Source organism: Dendrobates tinctorius, unplaced genomic scaffold (assembly GCF_039654945.1).
Source record: "Dendrobates tinctorius isolate UK_male_01 unplaced genomic scaffold, ASM3965494v1 ptg000009l, whole genome shotgun sequence".
Classification (NCBI taxonomy): domain Eukaryota; kingdom Metazoa; phylum Chordata; class Amphibia; order Anura; family Dendrobatidae; genus Dendrobates; species Dendrobates tinctorius.
Genome location: NW_027361677.1, coordinates 4936508 through 4954601, shown reverse-complemented (window position 1 = coordinate 4954601; position 18094 = coordinate 4936508). Strand labels below are relative to the sequence as shown.

Sequence of the window (18094 nt, the reverse complement as noted above, 5' to 3'; positions counted from 1 at the left end):
CGGCGTGGAAGCGGAGGCCGGGTGAGTATGGCGGAGCGGTGTAACAGTACCCCCTCCCCTAAGCCGCCCCCCCCGGAGATTAACAAGAAACCTCTTGAGGATACGGGGAGCATTAATATTCTCCCGAGGCTCCCAGGATCTCTCCTCAGGACCAAAGCCCTTCCAATCAACGAGAAAGAAAGTCCTACCTCTAACCCTTTTCACAGCGAGGATGTCCTGCACTTCAAAAACGTTGTCGGCACCCACCGGCTGAGGACCAAGATCAAGCGAGGAATGGAAACGATTCAGCACCACAGGCTTCAGGAGAGAGTCGTGAAAGGTGTTCGGGATCCGGAGCGAAGCAGGCAACCTCAATTTGTAGGCAACTTCGTTAATACGTCCCAGAATTTCAAACGGACCGATGTAGCGTGGACCCAACTTGTAGGAGGGCAGTTTTAGTCGGACGAATTTGGAGGAGAGCCAGACCTTATCGCCAACACGATACGGAGGAGAATCCAACCTCTTTTTGTCTGCATAGTTCTTCATCTGATCAGCGGATCTCTTGAGTGATGTGTTGGTCTCAGCCCAAATCTTAGAAAATTCCGAGGACAAGGCATTGGCCGCGGGTACCTCAGAGGCAGGGGTTATCGGAAGAGGGACACCAGGATGTCTGCCAAAAACAATGAAAAACGGAGACTTGGCCGAAGACTCACCAGCATGGTTGTTATAAGCGAACTCTGCCCAAGGGAGTAAGCTGACCCAATCGTTCTGGTGGGCGTTAGAGAAGTGGCGTAAGTATCCCGTAAGCGTCTGGTTGGTACGCTCTACTTGTCCGTTGGACTGTGGATGGTAGGCCGAGGAGAAGTCGAGGGAAACGTTCATAAGCTTACAAAGCAAACGCCAGAACTTGGAGGTAAACTGAACCCCTCAGTCAGACACAATGCGTCGAGGTAGTCCATGAAGCCTGAAGACTTGATGAATGAAGATCTCGGCCAGCTCCGGCGCTGAGGGAAGACCGGGCAGAGGGATGAAGTGAGCCATCTTGGAAAAACGATCCACCACCACCAGAATGACTGAGCAGCCCGCAGAGCAGGGTAGGTCGGTGATGAAATCCATGGCGATGTTCTCCCAAGGAACCGTAGGGACAGGCAACGGAAGCAACAAGCCAGACGGAGATCTCCGTGGTACCTTGTTCTTTGCACAGGATGGACAAGAAGCCACAAAATCGAGTACATCTTGGCGAAGTGAGGGCCACCAGTAGTGACGTTTGATAAGATCAAGGGTCTTCTTAGTTCCGGCATGGCCGGCCAGTTTGGAGGAGTGCCCCCATAGAAGAACCTTTTGCTTCAGATTCTCTGGCACAAGCGTCTTGCCAGGCGGAGGAGTAAGCCAGTTCACTGGAGCCACGGTGATGATCCTAGTGGGATCAATGATATGTGACGGTTCCTCCGTGGATTCGTGTGGTTGGAAGACCCTGGACAGGGCGTCGGCTTTGGAATTCTTGCTGCCGGGACGGAATCGGAGCTCGAAATCAAATCGGGCAAAAAATAAAGACCATCTGGCCTGGCGAGGGTTTAGTCTCTGGGCAGACTGGAGATAGGCCAGATTCTTGTGGTCCGAGAAGATGACAAAAGGATGGACAGCTCCTTCCAGGAGGTGGCGCCATTCCTCCAAGGCCAACTTGATGGCCAAAAGTTCCCTGTCACCGATCGAGTAGTTACACTCGGATGGAGAAAAGGCCTTCGAGAAGAAGCCACAAGGGTGCAGGCGACCGGAGGCGGTTCTCTGGGACAGCACCGCCCCGGCACCAGTCGAGGAAGCGTCCACCTCGAGTACAAAAGGTCGATCGCTCTCAGGGCGATGCAGGACCGGAGCCGTGGAGAAAGCCCGTTTTAGGGACAGAAAGGCCTCCTCTGCCTCAGGAGACCAATCCTTGGAAGTAGACCCTTTACGGGTGAGCACAGAAATGGGTCTTGTGATCGCGGAGAAGTGGGAGACAAATTGCCGGTAATAGTTGGCGAACCCGAGGAATCGTTGTATCGCCTTTAATCCGACGGGGCGAGGCCATTTGAGGATGGCAGACAACTTCTCGGGATCCATCCTTAGACCAGCGTCGGAGATAATGTATCCCAGAAATGGCAGAGAGGTCTGTTCGAAGAGACATTTCTCGATCTTTGCATACAGACGGTTCTCCCGAAGACGCTGAAGCACCAGGCGGACACTCTTTCTGTGGGACGAGAGGTCCGGCGAGAAGACGAGGATGTCGTCTAAGTACACGACCACACAGGAGTACAAGAGATCCCGGAAGATCTCGTTGACGAACTCTTGAAAGACTGCAGGAGCATTGCAAAGACCGAAGGGCATGACCAGGTACTCGTAATGGCCATCTCGAGTGTTGAAAGCGGTCTTCCACTCGTCACCTGCACGGATACGGACCAGATTGTAGGCTCCTCTGAGGTCCAGCTTGGTAAAGACCCGAGCCCCTCTGAGACGGTCAAACAGTTCCGGAATGAGTGGAAGAGGGTACCTGTTCTTGATGGTAATCTCATTCAAGCCCCTATAGTCAATGCATGGCCGTAGAGTCCCGTCCTTCTTTTTGACGAAGAAGAACCCGGCTCCCGCGGGCGAAGAGGATTTCCGTATAAAGCCTTTGGCGAGGTTCTCTCGGACGTACTCGGACATGGCGGTGGTCTCCACGGGAGACAGAGGGTAGATTCTGCCCCTTGGGGGGGTTGAACCAGAAACAAGTTCAATTGGGCAGTCAAACGGCCGGTGTGGAGGGAGGACCTCTGCTTCCTTCTTATCAAAAACATCGGCGTAGGAGCTGTAAGCTGGAGGAAGACCCGGGAGGTCTGGAGGTGACCGTGGAGCGGCCGCCAGGCGGACAGGAGTCAGACAGCGAGCTTGGCACGGGTGCCCCCAGCGGAGTATCTCCCCAGAAGACCAGTCGAGAACAGGCTGATGAGTCCTTAACCATGGAAGACCGAGTAGAATGGCGTGAGAGAGCTTAGGTAAAACGTAAAAGGCTATCTTCTCTCGATGTAAGGCTCCGATTTGCAATTCCACCTCTTCAGTGACCAAGGTGACGGTCACCTGTAGCGGTTTGCCATCCACGGTGGCAATCTGAATTGGGTTAGATAGAGTGACTACAGGAATTTGGTATTTGTCTACCTCTTCCGGCCGAATGAAGTTACCCGCTGAGCCCGAATCCACGTAGGCCACCTCGGAACCACGCCTCCCTCCTGAAACCAAAAGCACAGAAATCGTAAGGGGTTGAGAGGAATCATCATCATCACCTAGGAAGGCCTCTCTTATCTGACCTAGGTGGAGTCGTTTCCCTGTCTCTTAGGACAGGTGCGGATATAGTGTGACGAATGACCGCAATAGAGGCACAGACCTTGTGCCCGTCTCTCTCTCTGACGTAACTCGGCCAACCTGAGATGATCTATCTGCATGGACTCACCCGAAGAGAGGGAAGAAGATCCGACTGAACGTGAGCTGGCCGACTGAGTGAAAGGAGGAACTGACCTGGAGGAGCGCCTGTCTCTCACTGACTCCCGAGCGCGCTCCAGGAAGCGCAGGTCAATGCGGGTAGCCAGCGAGATAAGGTCCTCTAAGGTGGACGGGGTATCTCGACCAGCGAGTTCATCCTTTATTTTACTAGAAAGACCGCGCCAGAATGCCCCCACCAAAGCTGCGTTATTCCAGCCGAGCTCAGAGGAAATAGTGCGAAAGCGAATAGCGTACTGTCCGACCGTGAGAGAGCCCTGGTGTAAGTTAAAGAGTGACTCAGTGAGAGAGGCTAACCGGCCCGGCTCATCGAAAACCTTACGAAACGTATCCAGGAAAACCGGGAGACTCGAAACGTCCGGGTCGTCACGTTCCCAGAGCGGGTTTACCCAAGAAAGGGCCTCTCCCTCCAGATGGGATATGATGCATGAAGGCCACTTTGGCCCGGTCCGAGGGATATTGCTGCGGCAGCCATTCAAAGTGGAGACTACACTGATTTAAGAACCCCCTACAGAGCTTGGGATCCCCGGTGAAACGAGGCGGCTTGGCGAGGCGGGGCGTCGGATGAGCAGCAGACGCAGGGGGAGGAGTCGGCACTGCAGCGGCAGCCTGGAGGGCCGACAAGCGACTATCAAAGGAGGCCATGTAGGACAAAATGTGGGTTTGAGTATCTTGCTGCTGGCCCAGCTCCTGTTGGAGACTGGCCAGCTGAGTGGCATTTCCAGGATCGGCCACCTGTAAGGCCGACAAACGGGTGTCCATCGACTTCATGATTGACATAATGCGCCCCTGATTCTCCCGTAGGAATAGCAACTCTTTCTGGGTAGCAGCCGTAGTACCGGCGGAGTCCATGGCCTGATCGTACTGTTCGACCGTGAGTGGTCAGGAGCGGGAGCTCCGAGAGTGGACCCTCTGGACCGTGGCACCGAGGGACCCCGGGCGAGCTGCCAGGTGGAACCGACCCCTATACAGGGACCGTTAGGAGCAGGCCCAGGGGTTCGAGTACCACGGTAGCCGGTACCGAGAGGGGCGGCTCAGGATGGACCGGAGTAAGACTGAGACTGGAGTAGGACGGCAGGAGCACTGAAGACAGGACTGGAGTAGGATGGCAGGAACACAAGGCAGGACTGGAGTAGGACGGCAGGAACAGTGAAGGCAGGACTGGAGTAGGACGGCAGGAACACAAGGCAGGACTGGAGTAGGACGACAGGAACACGGGTAGCAGGACTGAGAAGCTGCTGTGAGGAGCAGCCGAGACAGGAACTGCAGGAGCAGAGTGTGCACGATGGAGCGAGGCCAGAGTGTCAGGAAACACAACGATCAGGCGCCTCCCTCAGGGGGAAGCGGCCTGATATGGCCCCGTCTGGTCAGCCATTGGTCCAAATGTGCATCCGGGTCAGGGCACAGCCGGAGCATAAGAAGCAGGAAGGAGGCGCGGCCGCGGCCTATGGCGCATGCGCATAGCATGCAGGGAAGGCATCGGTCGCGGGTCTGTCTCAGGTGACCGCCGCGGCCGTCGGGTGGAGAGAGGCTGCGGCGTGGGAGCGGAGGGCGACTGCGGCGTGGAAGCGGAGGCCGGGTGAGTATGGCGGAGCGGTGTAACACTAAGTGACATTAAACGACTGAAACTGGACTTTATGCCTGTGTGTTGCCTCGTTACTGCCGCCCTGCCATTACCTACCAGAGCGAATCCCTACTATATATATATATATATATATATATATATATATATATATGCATTACTGCCCTTACTAGTGTATGGGACCCAGTGAAAAGAAGCAAGGAGGGCGGGCCCAATCTGGCCCCCTCCTCTTCTTTCTTCTGCTCACCGTGCCCCAAGGGCCGGATTCTGCCTGTTCAGTAACTGAATGTGTCATCGGATACACATTGAGTTCATATCTATCTGTGCAGGAAGACACTGGCTTCCTTCACTGCAGGGCCGGACTAGGGCCAAAAAGCAGCTCTGGCACAAATAAAAATTAACCAGTCCACATACAAGTGTTGTAGAATCAAATCGTAGAACACTGACAGGTTGTGCCGACTTTTGCGTTACTTGTTAGACCATTCAAATGTGCTAAACAACCACTTTACATATGTAAACTGCAGTGGCCATAGGGGAAATAGACATCAGTTCAATACGGCCTGCAGACTATTATCACACTGCAGAATATGCTAAAAAATACAGCACTGATCAGACAAAATGCATTGTTTCCACATTAGATTGTTCACTAGAACAGGGTTCCCCAACTCCAGTCCTCAAGGCCCACCAACAGATCATGTTTTCAGGATTTCCTTTGTATTGCACAAGTGAAGCAATTATCACCTGAGCAATACTATGGAAATCCTGAAAACATTATCTGTTGGTGGGCCTTGAGTACTGGAGTTGGGGAACCCTGCACTAGAAGACAACCCTCTCTGAATTCTCCTACTGTACGCAATAAAATAAAAAATGCCTTGTTACCACTTGGACCGATAACACTCCTCCATTCTGAGCGCTGTTCCCCTCCCCCCCAGCAATCTCATGACATTATATGACATAAGCGCTGCAAACTATCGGAGGACGTTGATGATCTGCAGCTTTCGTATTATGGTTTAATGATAATGGGCTGCTCTTGTGCCATAATCAATGTCCTGACATCTGCGCTGGTCCTGAAGTAAGTACTCTTCTATTTTATTCAACACACTGGGGCACAACCACTTTATAGTGAACCTGTCAAATCCCAAATGCTATTAACCCTAAAAATATGGGTTAATTTGAACTTTACTAGTCCCAGAGGCCTCCAGCTTTCAGTTACATAGAGAGCGGCCAGTGCAGCTTCAGTCACCACTCAGTACTTAGGCACCGGCACTAATAACCTGCTCAGCAGTGCATCAGTACAGAGCCGGCTGTCAGTCAGTGCCGGAGCATGGTTACTGCTGCCGCTCACTATGTACTGAGCCGACTGTCAGTCAGTGCTGGAGCACGGTTACAGCTACCGCTCACTATGTAATGAGCCGGCTGTCAGTCAGTGCTGTAGCATGGCTACAGCTGCCGCTCACTATGTACTGAGCCGGCTGTCAGTCAGTGCTGGAGCATGATTACAGCTACTGCTCACTATGTACTGAGCCAGCTATCAGTCAGTGCCGGAGCATGGCGACAGCTGCTGCTCACTATGAACTGAGCCGGCTATCAGTCAGTGCCGGAGCATGGCTACAGCTGCTGCTCACTATGTACTGAGCCGGCTATCAGTCAGTGCCGGAGCATGGCTACAGCTGCTGTTCACTATGTACTGAGCCGGCTGTCAGTCAGTGCCGGAGCATGGCTACAGCTGCTGCTCACTATGTACTGAGCTGGCTATCAGTCAGTGCCGGAGCATGGCTACAGCTGCCGCTCACTATGTACTGAGCCGGCTGTCAGTCAGTGCCGGAGCATGGTACAGCTGCTGCTCACTATGTACTGAGCCGGCTGTCAGTCAGTGCTGTAGCATGGTTACAGCTGCCGCTATGTACTGAGCCGGCTGTCAGTCAGTGCTGTAGCATGGTTACAGCTGCTGCTCACTATGTACTGAGCCGGCTATCAGTCAGTGCTGTAGCATGGTTACAGCTGCTGCTCACTATGTACTGAGCCGGCTATCAGTCAGTGCCGGAGCAAGGCTACAGCTGCTGCTCACTATGTACTGAGCCGGCTATCAGTCAGTGCCGGAGCATGGCTACAGCTGCTGTTCACTATGTACTGAGCCGGCTGTCAGTCAGTGCCGGAGCATGGCTACAGCTGCTGCTCACTATGTACTGAGCTGGCTATCAGTCAGTGCCGGAGCATGGCTACAGCTGCCGCTCACTATGTACTGAGCCGGCTGTCAGTCAGTGCCGGAGCATGGTACAGCTGCTGCTCACTATGTACTGAGCCGGCTGTCAGTCAGTGCTGAAGCATGGTTACAGCTGCTGCTCACTATGTACTGAGCCGGCTGTCAGTCAGTGCAGGAGCATGGTTACAGCTGCCGCTATGTACTGAGCCGGCTGTCAGTCAGTGCTGGAGCATGGTTACAGCTGCCGCTCACTATGTACTGAGCCGGCTTTCAGTCAGTGCTGGAGCATGGCTACAGCTGCTGCTCACTATGTACTGAGCCGGCTGTCAGTCAGTGCTGGAGCATGGCTACAGCTGCTGCTCACTATGTACTGAGCCGGCTGTCAGTCAGTGCTGGAGCATGGTTACAGCTGCTGCTCACTATGTACTGAGCCGGCTGCCAGTCAGTGCTGTAGCATGGTTACAGCTGCTGCTCACTATGTACTGAGCCGGCTGTCAGTCAGTGCAGGAGCATGGTTACAGCTGCCGCTATGTACTGAGCCGGCTGTCAGTCAGTGCTGGAGCATGGTTACAGCTGCCGCTCACTATGTACTGAGCCGGCTTTCAGTCAGTGCTGGAGCATGGCTACAGCTGCTGCTCACTATGTACTGAGCCGGCTGTCAGTCAGTGCTGGAGCATGGCTACAGCTGCTGCTCACTATGTACTGAGCTGGCTGTCAGTCAGTGCTGGAGCATGGCTACAGCTGCTGCTCACTATGTACTGAGCCGGCTGTCAGTCAGTGCTGGAGCATGGTTACAGCTGCTGCTCACTATGTACTGAGCCGGCTGTCAGTCAGTGCTGGAGCATGGCTACAGCTGCTGCTCACTATGTACTGAGCCGGCTATCAGTCAGTGCCTGAGCATGGCTACAGCTGCTGCTCACTATGCACTGAGCCGGCTATCAGTCAGTGCCAGAGCATGGCTACAGCTGCTGCTCACTATGTACTGAGCCGGCTGTCAGTCAGTGCTGGAGCATGGCTACAGCTGCTGCTCACAATGTACTGAGCCGGCTATCAGTCAGTGCCTGAGCATGGTTATAGCTGCTGCTCACTATGTACTGAGCCGGCTATCAGTCAGTGCCTGAGCATGGCTACAGCTGCTGCTCACTATGTACTGAGCTGGCTATCAGTCAGTGCCTGAGCATGGCTACAGCTGCTGCTCACTATGTACTGAGCCGGCTATCAGTCAGTGCCTGAGCATGGATACAGCTGCTGCTCACTATGTACTGAGCCGGCTGTCAGTCAGTGCTGTAGCATGGCTACAGCTGCTGCTCACTATATACGGAGCGGTGACTGAAGACACGTCTCTATGATTGAAACTCTGAAACTCAGTGTAATAAAGTTAATTTCCTTCTGGCGGCAGGGCATCTTTACAATGCTATTAACCTCCAGGTTAAACCCATACCTACATGTTAACAGTGGTTTTTGACATGACAAATTCCCTTTAAAAGTGTTGTCCACTACTGAGACAACTCCTTCTGAATCTCTGTTTCCCCAGTATAATAATATCACCTATAGTCACCTTTGGTGCTGGTACTGTTCCAGCGGTGTTGGCACTGGATCTCCAGGTTATAACGAGACATTGTTATGTCACGTAATCCCTGCAGACAATCAGCACTGGCTTTGCTCTCCTCTCCTGCGGACAATCAGACATCCAGAGGATGTGAGAGCTGTGGCTGCCCTTTCACTTCCTCCGGATATCAATTATGTTCATAGGAGAGGAGAGCAAAGCCAGCGCTGACTGGCCACAGGGATGATATGACATAACAATGTCACACAATCCCAGGGAGAGCCAGTGCTGACACCGCTGGAAGACGCCCGCACCGGAGGCGACTATAGGTGATATTATTGTACTCAATGAAACATACAGATGAGAAGGGGTTGTCTGAATAGTGGTCAACCCCTTTAAGGTGAAACATCAGCTAATTTGGCCCTGATTCATCAAGACCATTGCTGTTCATTCAGGGCTTGATGAGGACATGTGCTGGATTCATTACACCTCTTATGCATGCTGGAAAAGTGTACACACACACACACACACAAACACACAAGTAACAAGCTGCTTCTATCTGTCCCTGGAAGTACACACAGGTATGTAGATAACATGGCGGACCTTGCAGCTTGGTTGCAGGTTCTCTTCCTCAGTGGCACGCAGTGCAGGGGGACAGGAGCACTGGCCAATCAGCTCTTCTATCAATCTGATGCTCATTGGCCAGTGTTCTTCTCCTGCATGCCACTCCCCTTTTTTGAATGGCTGAACCCAGCGTGGCAAAAAACATCACTGTATAGAAAAGTGTGTGCACCCCGACCCAACCCTAGCACTGCGGGCAGGCGGCCACCCATCCTCCAGTCCCGGCCACAATTAGGCTGAGCTCACACATGGCGTTTTTTTCGCGTTTCTGCGGCGGTTTTAACGCGTGATTTTGCCACGAAAACGCGAAAAATAAGCATCCCATGCATTCCTATGGGATTCCGCAATGCTGTGCTAATGCTGCGGGTTTTTACCGTGGCGGAATCGCTTCACGGTAAAAAAAACGCAGCATGCTCATTAATTTCAGGGAATCGCGGCGATCCCGCACCCATAGGAATGCATTGTTCTGCTTACTTTCCGCATGTGGCTGTGCACACCATGCGAAAAGTAAGCAGAACATTTGTGGATGGTACCCACGGTCCGGAGGAGAGGAGACTGTCCTCCGGGCTTTGGGTACCATATCCCTGTAAAAAATAGAATTTAAAATAAAAAGTATTGTTATTCTCACCTTCCGACATCCCGCGCAGCCTTCCCGCCTCTCTCCACGCTCCCGGTCCCAGTAAGCCTTTGCGAGCGATGACGCCCGTTCTCGCGGGATCGCGAAGTCTCGCCATCATTCGCGTGACGTCATCGCGAATTACCGTGAGACGGCACGATCCCGCGAAAACGGACGTCATCGCGTAATTGTCGCAAAGGATTACTGGGACCGGGAGCGTGGAGAGAGGCGGGAAGGCTGCGCGGGATGTTGGAAGGTGAGAATAACAATATTTTTTTTTTATTATTATTATTTACATTCTATCTTTTACTATTGAGGCCACATAGGCGGCCTCAATAGTAAACAGTTGGTCACACTCGTCAAACACTATGTTTGACGAGTGTGACCAACCTGTCAATCAGTTTTCCAAGCGATGCTACAGATCGCTTGGAAAACGCTATCAATTCTGCAAGCCAATTACGCTTGCAAAATGCTAGTTTTTCCGCGGGAAAATCGCGGGAATTTAAAATGCGATTTTCCCGCAGAATGGAATTCCAGAATTCTCGCAGTAATTTCTGCGAGAGTTCTGCTACGTGTGAACCCAGCCTTACACGAAGACTTACTGCTGCAGTCTCCCTATGTTCTGTCACTGCCCTCAGATACATCTTCAGTGCTTTGTAAATACTTCCATCCCCGCCGTCACACTACACAGGAGGAAGTGGCGGTCGGGTCTGATGTCCTGTCCACAAGTTGTAGTGGGAGGCATGGCGGAGCAGCGCACTGCAATATTTAATAGCCACCAACCAATCACAGGCTGTTAGGGTGTGCAGATCGCACTAAATATAAATATAAGAAAGTGCGATCGCAACCCGGAGTCCATCGTGCAGAGATGGTAAACTGCTACTCGATAATGGCGGACACTAACCGGCGGGATAACCGCTGACCCGATGTGTACAGAAGAGCGCACTGTTACTGCACAGAGCCGCTGAACCACCGTCGGAGCCTGTTAACTTCACAGGGCTCGGCAGGGTAAGCGCTAGTACAGAGACACAGAACTCTGCCCTAAGGACGCGGGAAGCGTCCCTCTAGTCTTACTAGCGGTCGACACCACTACTGCGATGCCGGGACTATGAGGCTAGGAAAAACCGCTCAAAGGCATGTAGTGCCGCACTGGCGGACGCCACTAACCAGCCAAAGCTTAAGCCTGGAAAGCACACTAACTGTGCACGGCGCCGCACTGACGGGCACTGCAGAACAAAAGGTACAGTGGTGCCTCATGCTGTGTGGGACACACTGGGACAAATAGGTGTGCGGAGCTGGGAACACTGCGGCGCTAGGCAGTGCCACTGCTCGGGGCTGACTCAAAACCCTAACCCTATAAACAAACACAACCAGAGGGAGGGAGTCATAATGAGTCAGTCAGCGGTTCACAAGAATCCATCAACACACACACAACTAGCCATTTGAGTCTATATTAGCGCATGGCCGATAGGCCATGCAAACCTTTTATAGCAGCGTCCTTCCGGGACCTTCCTGATGGTCCAATCCGAGCTGCTTGAGGACCTGAGCATGTGACCTCTGACCTCCAATGAGAGATCGTCCCACGGGCATGCTTAGTAGGCTGCTAAAAGGACTTAGCCTCTGGAACTGCTCGCTACTGGCTAGTGCGGATTGCTAAAGCTGAACCAGAGGTGACAGCAGCAACTAACCTGACAGCACTAGCTTGAGCAAGACGCTGGGAACGACGCCTTTGCTGAGCATCCTCCTCTGCAGTCGGGACTGAATGGGAGACCACAGAAGGCAAGGCTCGAGATTCCTCCTGAGCAGAGGTCGGAACCCGACGCCTAGCACAGGCCAGCAGCAGACGTCGCTGGCGCATGTGGGCCGGTGCATCCGCTCCTTAAATGAATGAGGAAGAGGACTCTGCTTTACAGTGGTTAGGTAAACAGAAACTTTTTTTTTGTACTTAAAGCAAACATGGAGACACATGGGGGCAGAATGGAGATGACACATGGGGGCAGAATGGAGATGACACGTGGGGGCAGAATGGAGATGACACATGGGGGCAGGATGGAGATGACACGTGGGGCCAGGATGGGAGATCAGGTGGGGACAGGATGGGAGATCAGGTGGGGGCAGGATGGCAGGACACATGGGGCCATAATAGGAGAACATATGGGGCAGGATGAAGACATATGGGTTCATGATGGGAGAACATATGGGGCCAGGAATGAGACACATGGGGGCCAGGATGGAGCGCGTTATTACACCAAGGGGCCTGGATGTGGGATATTATAAGGGGTAATTAACAGATATTATTACTGCTGTGAAGTATTTTATTTTTGAGGATACTGTTTTCAGTGGGGCGAGTCCTGTTACTGTGCAGGACGACACTGTCACTTTTTTATTTTATCTGGTGTAATGTAGAAGTTGTTATTTTTTGCAGAGATGAGTCCTGCCTGCAATAACTGATGTGGTCTGCACTGGATGAAGAAAAAAAGTGAAGATAAAGGATTTCAACTAGAGATGTCACCGGTGAGTCTGTGTGTTACCTGCACACTGACACAATACACTGTATACTATGTACAGAGCTTCTATGTATAATGGCACTTCTGGTAATTGTTTTTTTTTTATTAATGATCAGTATTGTAGTATTCAGTCACTAATATGTGGTCTGGACATGGTGTGGTGGTATTTGTCCCTTGTATTTGGTATTATTCGGTCACTAAGATATGGCAATACGTGGTCTGGTCATGGTGTGACAGTATTTGTTCCTTGCATGTGGTATTATTTGGTTACTATGTGGTGGTAATATGTGGTCTGGTCATGTGTGGTGGTATTTCTCCCTTGTATATGGTATTATTTGGTCACTATGTGATGGTAATATGTGGCCTGGCGATGGTGTGATGGTATTTGCTCCTTGTATGTGGTATTATTGGTCATTTAAAAAAATGTATGTGATACATTCCCTTAAAGTGAAAATAAATAAAAAAAATATACTTAAAAAGAGTTTTGGATATTTTAAGAAATGTTTAATAGGTTAGAATAGGGCCTGGCCAAAAGAGTCTATCTTGTTGTAGAGGCAGGCTTATAAAATCTTTTGACTAAAATAAAAGCTGCTGGCTATGTATGTGATATGGTGTTCGATGGGAACTGTTAGGCTGATTTCACACGTAGCGTTTTTTTTCGCGTTTCCGCGGCGGTTTTAAACGCGCGATTTTGCCACAAAAACGCACAGAATAAGCATCCCATGCATTCCTATGGGATTCCGCAATGCTGTGCTAATGCTGCGGCTTTTTCCACGGCGGAATCGCTTCACGGTAAAAAGCGCAGCTTGCTCATTAATTTAGCGGAATCTCAGCGATCCCACACCCATGGGAATGCATTGTTCTGCTTACTTTCTACATGTGGCTGTGCCCACCATGCGAAAAGTAAGCAGAACATTTGCGGATGGTACCCACGGTCCGGAGGACAGGAGACTGTCCTCCGGGCTCTGGGTACCATATCCCTGTAAAAAATAGAATTAAAATAAAAAATATTGTTATTCTTACCTTCCGGCGTCCCGCGCAGCCTTCCCGCCGTTCTCCACGCTCCCGGTCCCAGTAATCCTTTGCGAGAATGACCGCGATGGCGTCCGTTCTCGTGGGATCGCGACGTCTCGCGGTCATTCTCACAAAGGATTACTGGGATCGGGAGCGTGGAGAGAGGCGGGAATGCTGCGCGGGACGCCGGAAGCTAAGAATAATATTTTTTAATTTTTTTATTATTTTTTACATCCTATCTTTTACTACTGATGCTGCACAGGCAGCATCAGTAGTAAAAAGTTGGTCACACTCGTCAAACACTATGTTTGACGAGTGTGACCAACCTGTCAATCAGTTCTCCAAGCGATGCTACAGATCGCTTGGAAAACGCTAGCATTCTGCAAGCTAATTACGCTTGCAAAATGCTAGTTTTTTCGCGGGAATATGGCGGGAATTTAAAATGCGATTTTCCCGCTGAATGGAATCCGGAATTCTCGCGGTAACTTCCGCGAGAGTTCCGCTACGTGTGCACATAGCTTCAATGTGTGATTCGTGAGGATGTGGTGAAGAAGTAGAGTTTTTCCAAGAGTGGGCAATGGGACTATGGAAGGTTTGAGAGGTGGAGACAGAACTGTGGTGGAGGTGGATCTGGGGTGGAGCCTGGGCTGAGCCTCAATGGGGCCCGAAAACTTTGCCAGTATGGGCCCTGAAATTACTGGCAAAGTTGACCAATTCATCAATATTCTCAAATGGATGTAGTGCAACATGTACAAATATCTAGTTATTACAGTCAGTGCAGTACAGTTACACCCCTTCCAACCACCTGCACAGCAGTCCTGTCCTTAACAAATACGTTATCAGACACATCCATCAGCAGTCTTTGCTAGAAACTGCTGCGGACTGCATCATAAAGTGGTCTGTGCACAGTGCTACAGGTGCAATCAAGATTATTCACCACCGATGCAAATTTAGTTTATTAGCAACATTTACAAACCTTCTGCTGTTTGCAATAATCCAGTGAAACAAAACAAAGTAAGTAACTCAAAACAAGTGGTTAATCCAAATTCAACACAAAATACAACTATTACTGACCACTGTAGTCTTAGACATATTCCCCCCATCATGGCAAGCATCTTTAATACTTAGTAGAACCGATCTGGCTGTTATAACCTGCAGGAAATGTGATGAATACCCAGAAATCAGCGTTCTTGAGGAACATTAGCCCATTCTACATGGGTAGCGGCCTCCAGGTCACTAATGTTCTTAAGTTTGTTGGAATCGCATTCTTCAAATCCCACTAAGGATTTCCAATGATGATCAAATCAAGTGACTGTGATGGCCCTTCCAGAATTTTCTTGGTCTTCCTCTGAAACAAAAGCCTTAGTGGACTGTGAGGTATGCTTGGGATTCTTTTGGAAGTTCATGTCATTCCCAAGTTTCAGCTTCCTGACAGCAGGCATTTTTTTTTCTCTTTGGATTATGAATTTCCTGGTGGTTGATGAAATCCATCTTGAGCTCCACATGCTGTAGATTTCCAGTGACAGAGGAAGTAAAGCAGCCCCAGATCTGCCACCATGCTTCACTGTAGGTAGGGTGTTCGTTGTATCATTTGCTTCATTCCTTCCTTATGCAGATATATTGCTGACCCTATAGGCCGAAAAACTCTAGTTTTATTTAATTCTCTGACAGAACAGAATCCAAAAGTTTCTGTGACTTATTAATATGATTTTGAGCATATTAGAGCTGACTTTTGGTTTTGGGTCAGTCTTAGAGTTCGGCCATGGAGACCTTCAGCTTTTAGATTGCCCCTTACTGTGCAAACTGAAACCTCAGTTTCTGCTGCCTACTTTTGTAGTAACTTGATGGTTTTTGACCACCGACATTCTCAGAAATCTAGTGGCAACCGTTGACAGCTTCCTACTTCTGCCACATCAGGTTTCTTGAACTTGCCAACTTTGCTCCCAGCTTAATCTCTAAGAACTTTCATTGCCTTTCCATATTTTTGCACACTTTCCTTTGATCATGCAAGGCAATGATCTCTTCTCCTAACTTTCTGGGCCACCATCTTGACAACCCAAGAATATTAGTGAACCTGAGGCCATTACCCAGAGAAATGAGAACTGGTCTACGATTCCTCATGAACCCTGCCAGAAGCTGGTCTGTGGCTATGCATCACATTTCTAGCAAGTCATAACAGTCAGAGGGGTTCTACTAAGAAATAAAGACCCTTGTCATGAAGGGGATGTGGGGGTGAATAATTCTAAGACTGCAGTAGCCAGGAAAAAGTGTCATCTTGGGTTGAAATTGGAGAAACCACTTAGTACATTTAGTTGTATTGAGTGGTTTAATTTTATTCTACTTTAACTAATTTTAATATAGAAAAAATAATTGTAATTACATTTTATATATGATTAATTTTAACATAGAAAATAATTTGAATTAAATATTATATATTATTACTTAATTTTAACATATAAAAAACCTTGAATTAAATTATATATATTAATACTTAATTTTAACATGGCAAAAATAATTTTATTTAAAATTAATATATTATTTCTTAATTTTAACACAGAAAAAAATAATTTTAATTAAATTTTATATATTATTACTTAATTTTTACATAGAAAAAAATAATTTTATTTGATATTTTATGACTTATACTGTATTTTTTATTGGGTTACTACAAACAGCAGAAACATTTTATAAACTTTGCTAATAAACCAAATATGCCATGGGGGATGAATAATTTTTTATTGCATCTGTATTTTAGTAGATTAGTAAGATCATTGTGGTTTTTTTCAGCACATTTGTGACTTTCTCTAAGTTACCGTGATGTAAACTTTGTCGTGACGTTATCACACTGTGACAGATACTTGTGTTGGGTTTTGATTCACTTTCAATAATTATTAAAGTTAGAAAATAATACAGAATATAAGGTAAATTAGTTTTTCTCTCTTCCCTAAACTGTTATATACCCCGTAAAGCCCCCCATCCAGTACATACCACACTCCAGCAAATAAGATGGTTGGTTTCGGGGTCTTCCACCAGAGTCCACAGCTTGGTGAGGAAGGCTGGCACACTACTACAGTACCCATCCATTGCCAGGGAGTTAGAAGATTCCTGCATGGTGACAGATATGCGCTACTCAAACTCCATGCCCGTGAGATGGTCGGGCGGTAGCCGAGAAGGACCCGTGTACTGAGGTCACAGTGTCACAAAGAGAGGGGCTGCAGCTGATTCACACCAGCAGGTCACACTGATAGACACTCAGCACTAATTTGCTGGCACTGACCCCCTCCCCAACTGCAGAACAATGCGCAGCGATGCCGTGTTCACACTCCGACCACAATGCCCTGAACAAACATGCAACATCACGTAAAGCCGTCACACAGAGCCCATTTGATGCCCACTGAATCACAGTTCCTATCGGAGACTCTGCACCATGTAGTATGGAGGTGACTGACACATATGTCCTGTAAACTGCTCACATCTGACTCATGGCTCATTTATCAAACTATTTTATTTCAATAAGAATTCATAAAAAAATGCTTGTAAAAAAAAAATAAAAAACATAAACAAATTCATAAGGTTTTTAGAAGTACCTAAAAAGCCACAAAAAAGTACATGGGAAGTCAGGTTGAGCTTACCTGGTGCCGCTAAAAGTGACCTAAGACATGGGAAGTCAGCTTGAGCTTACCTGGTGCCGCTAAAAGTGACCTAAGACATGGGAAGTCAGCTTGAGCTTACTTGGTGCCACTAAAAGTGACCTAAGACATGGGAAGTCAGCTTGAGCTTACCTGGTGCCGCTAAAAGTGACCTAAGACATGGGAAGTCAGCTTGAGCTTACCTGGTGCCGCTAAAAGTGACCTAAGACATGGGAAGTCAGCTTGAGCTTACCTGGTGCCGCTAAAAGTGACCTAAGACATGGGAAGTCAGCTTGAGCTTACCTGGTGCCACTAAAAGTGACCTAAGACATGGGAAGTCAGCTTGAGCTTACCTGGTGCCGCTAAAAGTGACCTAAGACATGGGAAGTCAGGTTGAGCTTACCTGGTGCCACTAAAAGTGACCTAAGACATGGGAAGTCAGGTTGAGCTTACCTGGTGCCACTAAAAGTGACCTAAGGGTAAATTCACATGCGTTTTCTTTTCCAGTGCGTTTGATAGTACAAGCAAACTTGATGAGCTCTGAAATCTCATGCACACGCTGATTTTTTTTTTCTTTGCGTATTTTAACCATCCAGGCATTTTTTTCACATCTGCGGCATGTCAGTTCTTTCAGCGGTTTTCAAATGAATGCATAAAATAGCGCAAGTAAAAATCACATCGAAAACAATTTTTTTTAGTTGCATTTTTCTCCGTGATGCATTTTTAGTGCAGAAAAAAAATGCTGCAAAAACTCAACAGGTGAATATACCTTAGTGTTGAGGTTAACGAGGTTAACTGTCCTTTTTTCTGCAAAGAAGAGTAGTTAGCGATTGAGATTCCAAAAGCCTAACTAATTTCCACCATGCGATCTAGTCTGGGGGGATAAG

General features: G+C 49.0%; 1 protein-coding gene across 1 annotated transcript in view; it reads right to left on the bottom strand.

The window, feature by feature from the left end:
* HSF4 (heat shock transcription factor 4) overlaps positions 1–16689 on the bottom strand; it is a 59540-nt gene extending 42851 nt beyond the window's left edge. Inside the window, exon 1 of the mRNA XM_073581381.1 lies at positions 16567–16689. Coding sequence (XP_073437482.1) covers positions 16567–16689 — 123 coding nt within the window. The remainder of the gene's footprint in view (positions 1–16566) is intronic.
* Between the last annotated feature and the right edge of the window lie 1405 nt (positions 16690–18094).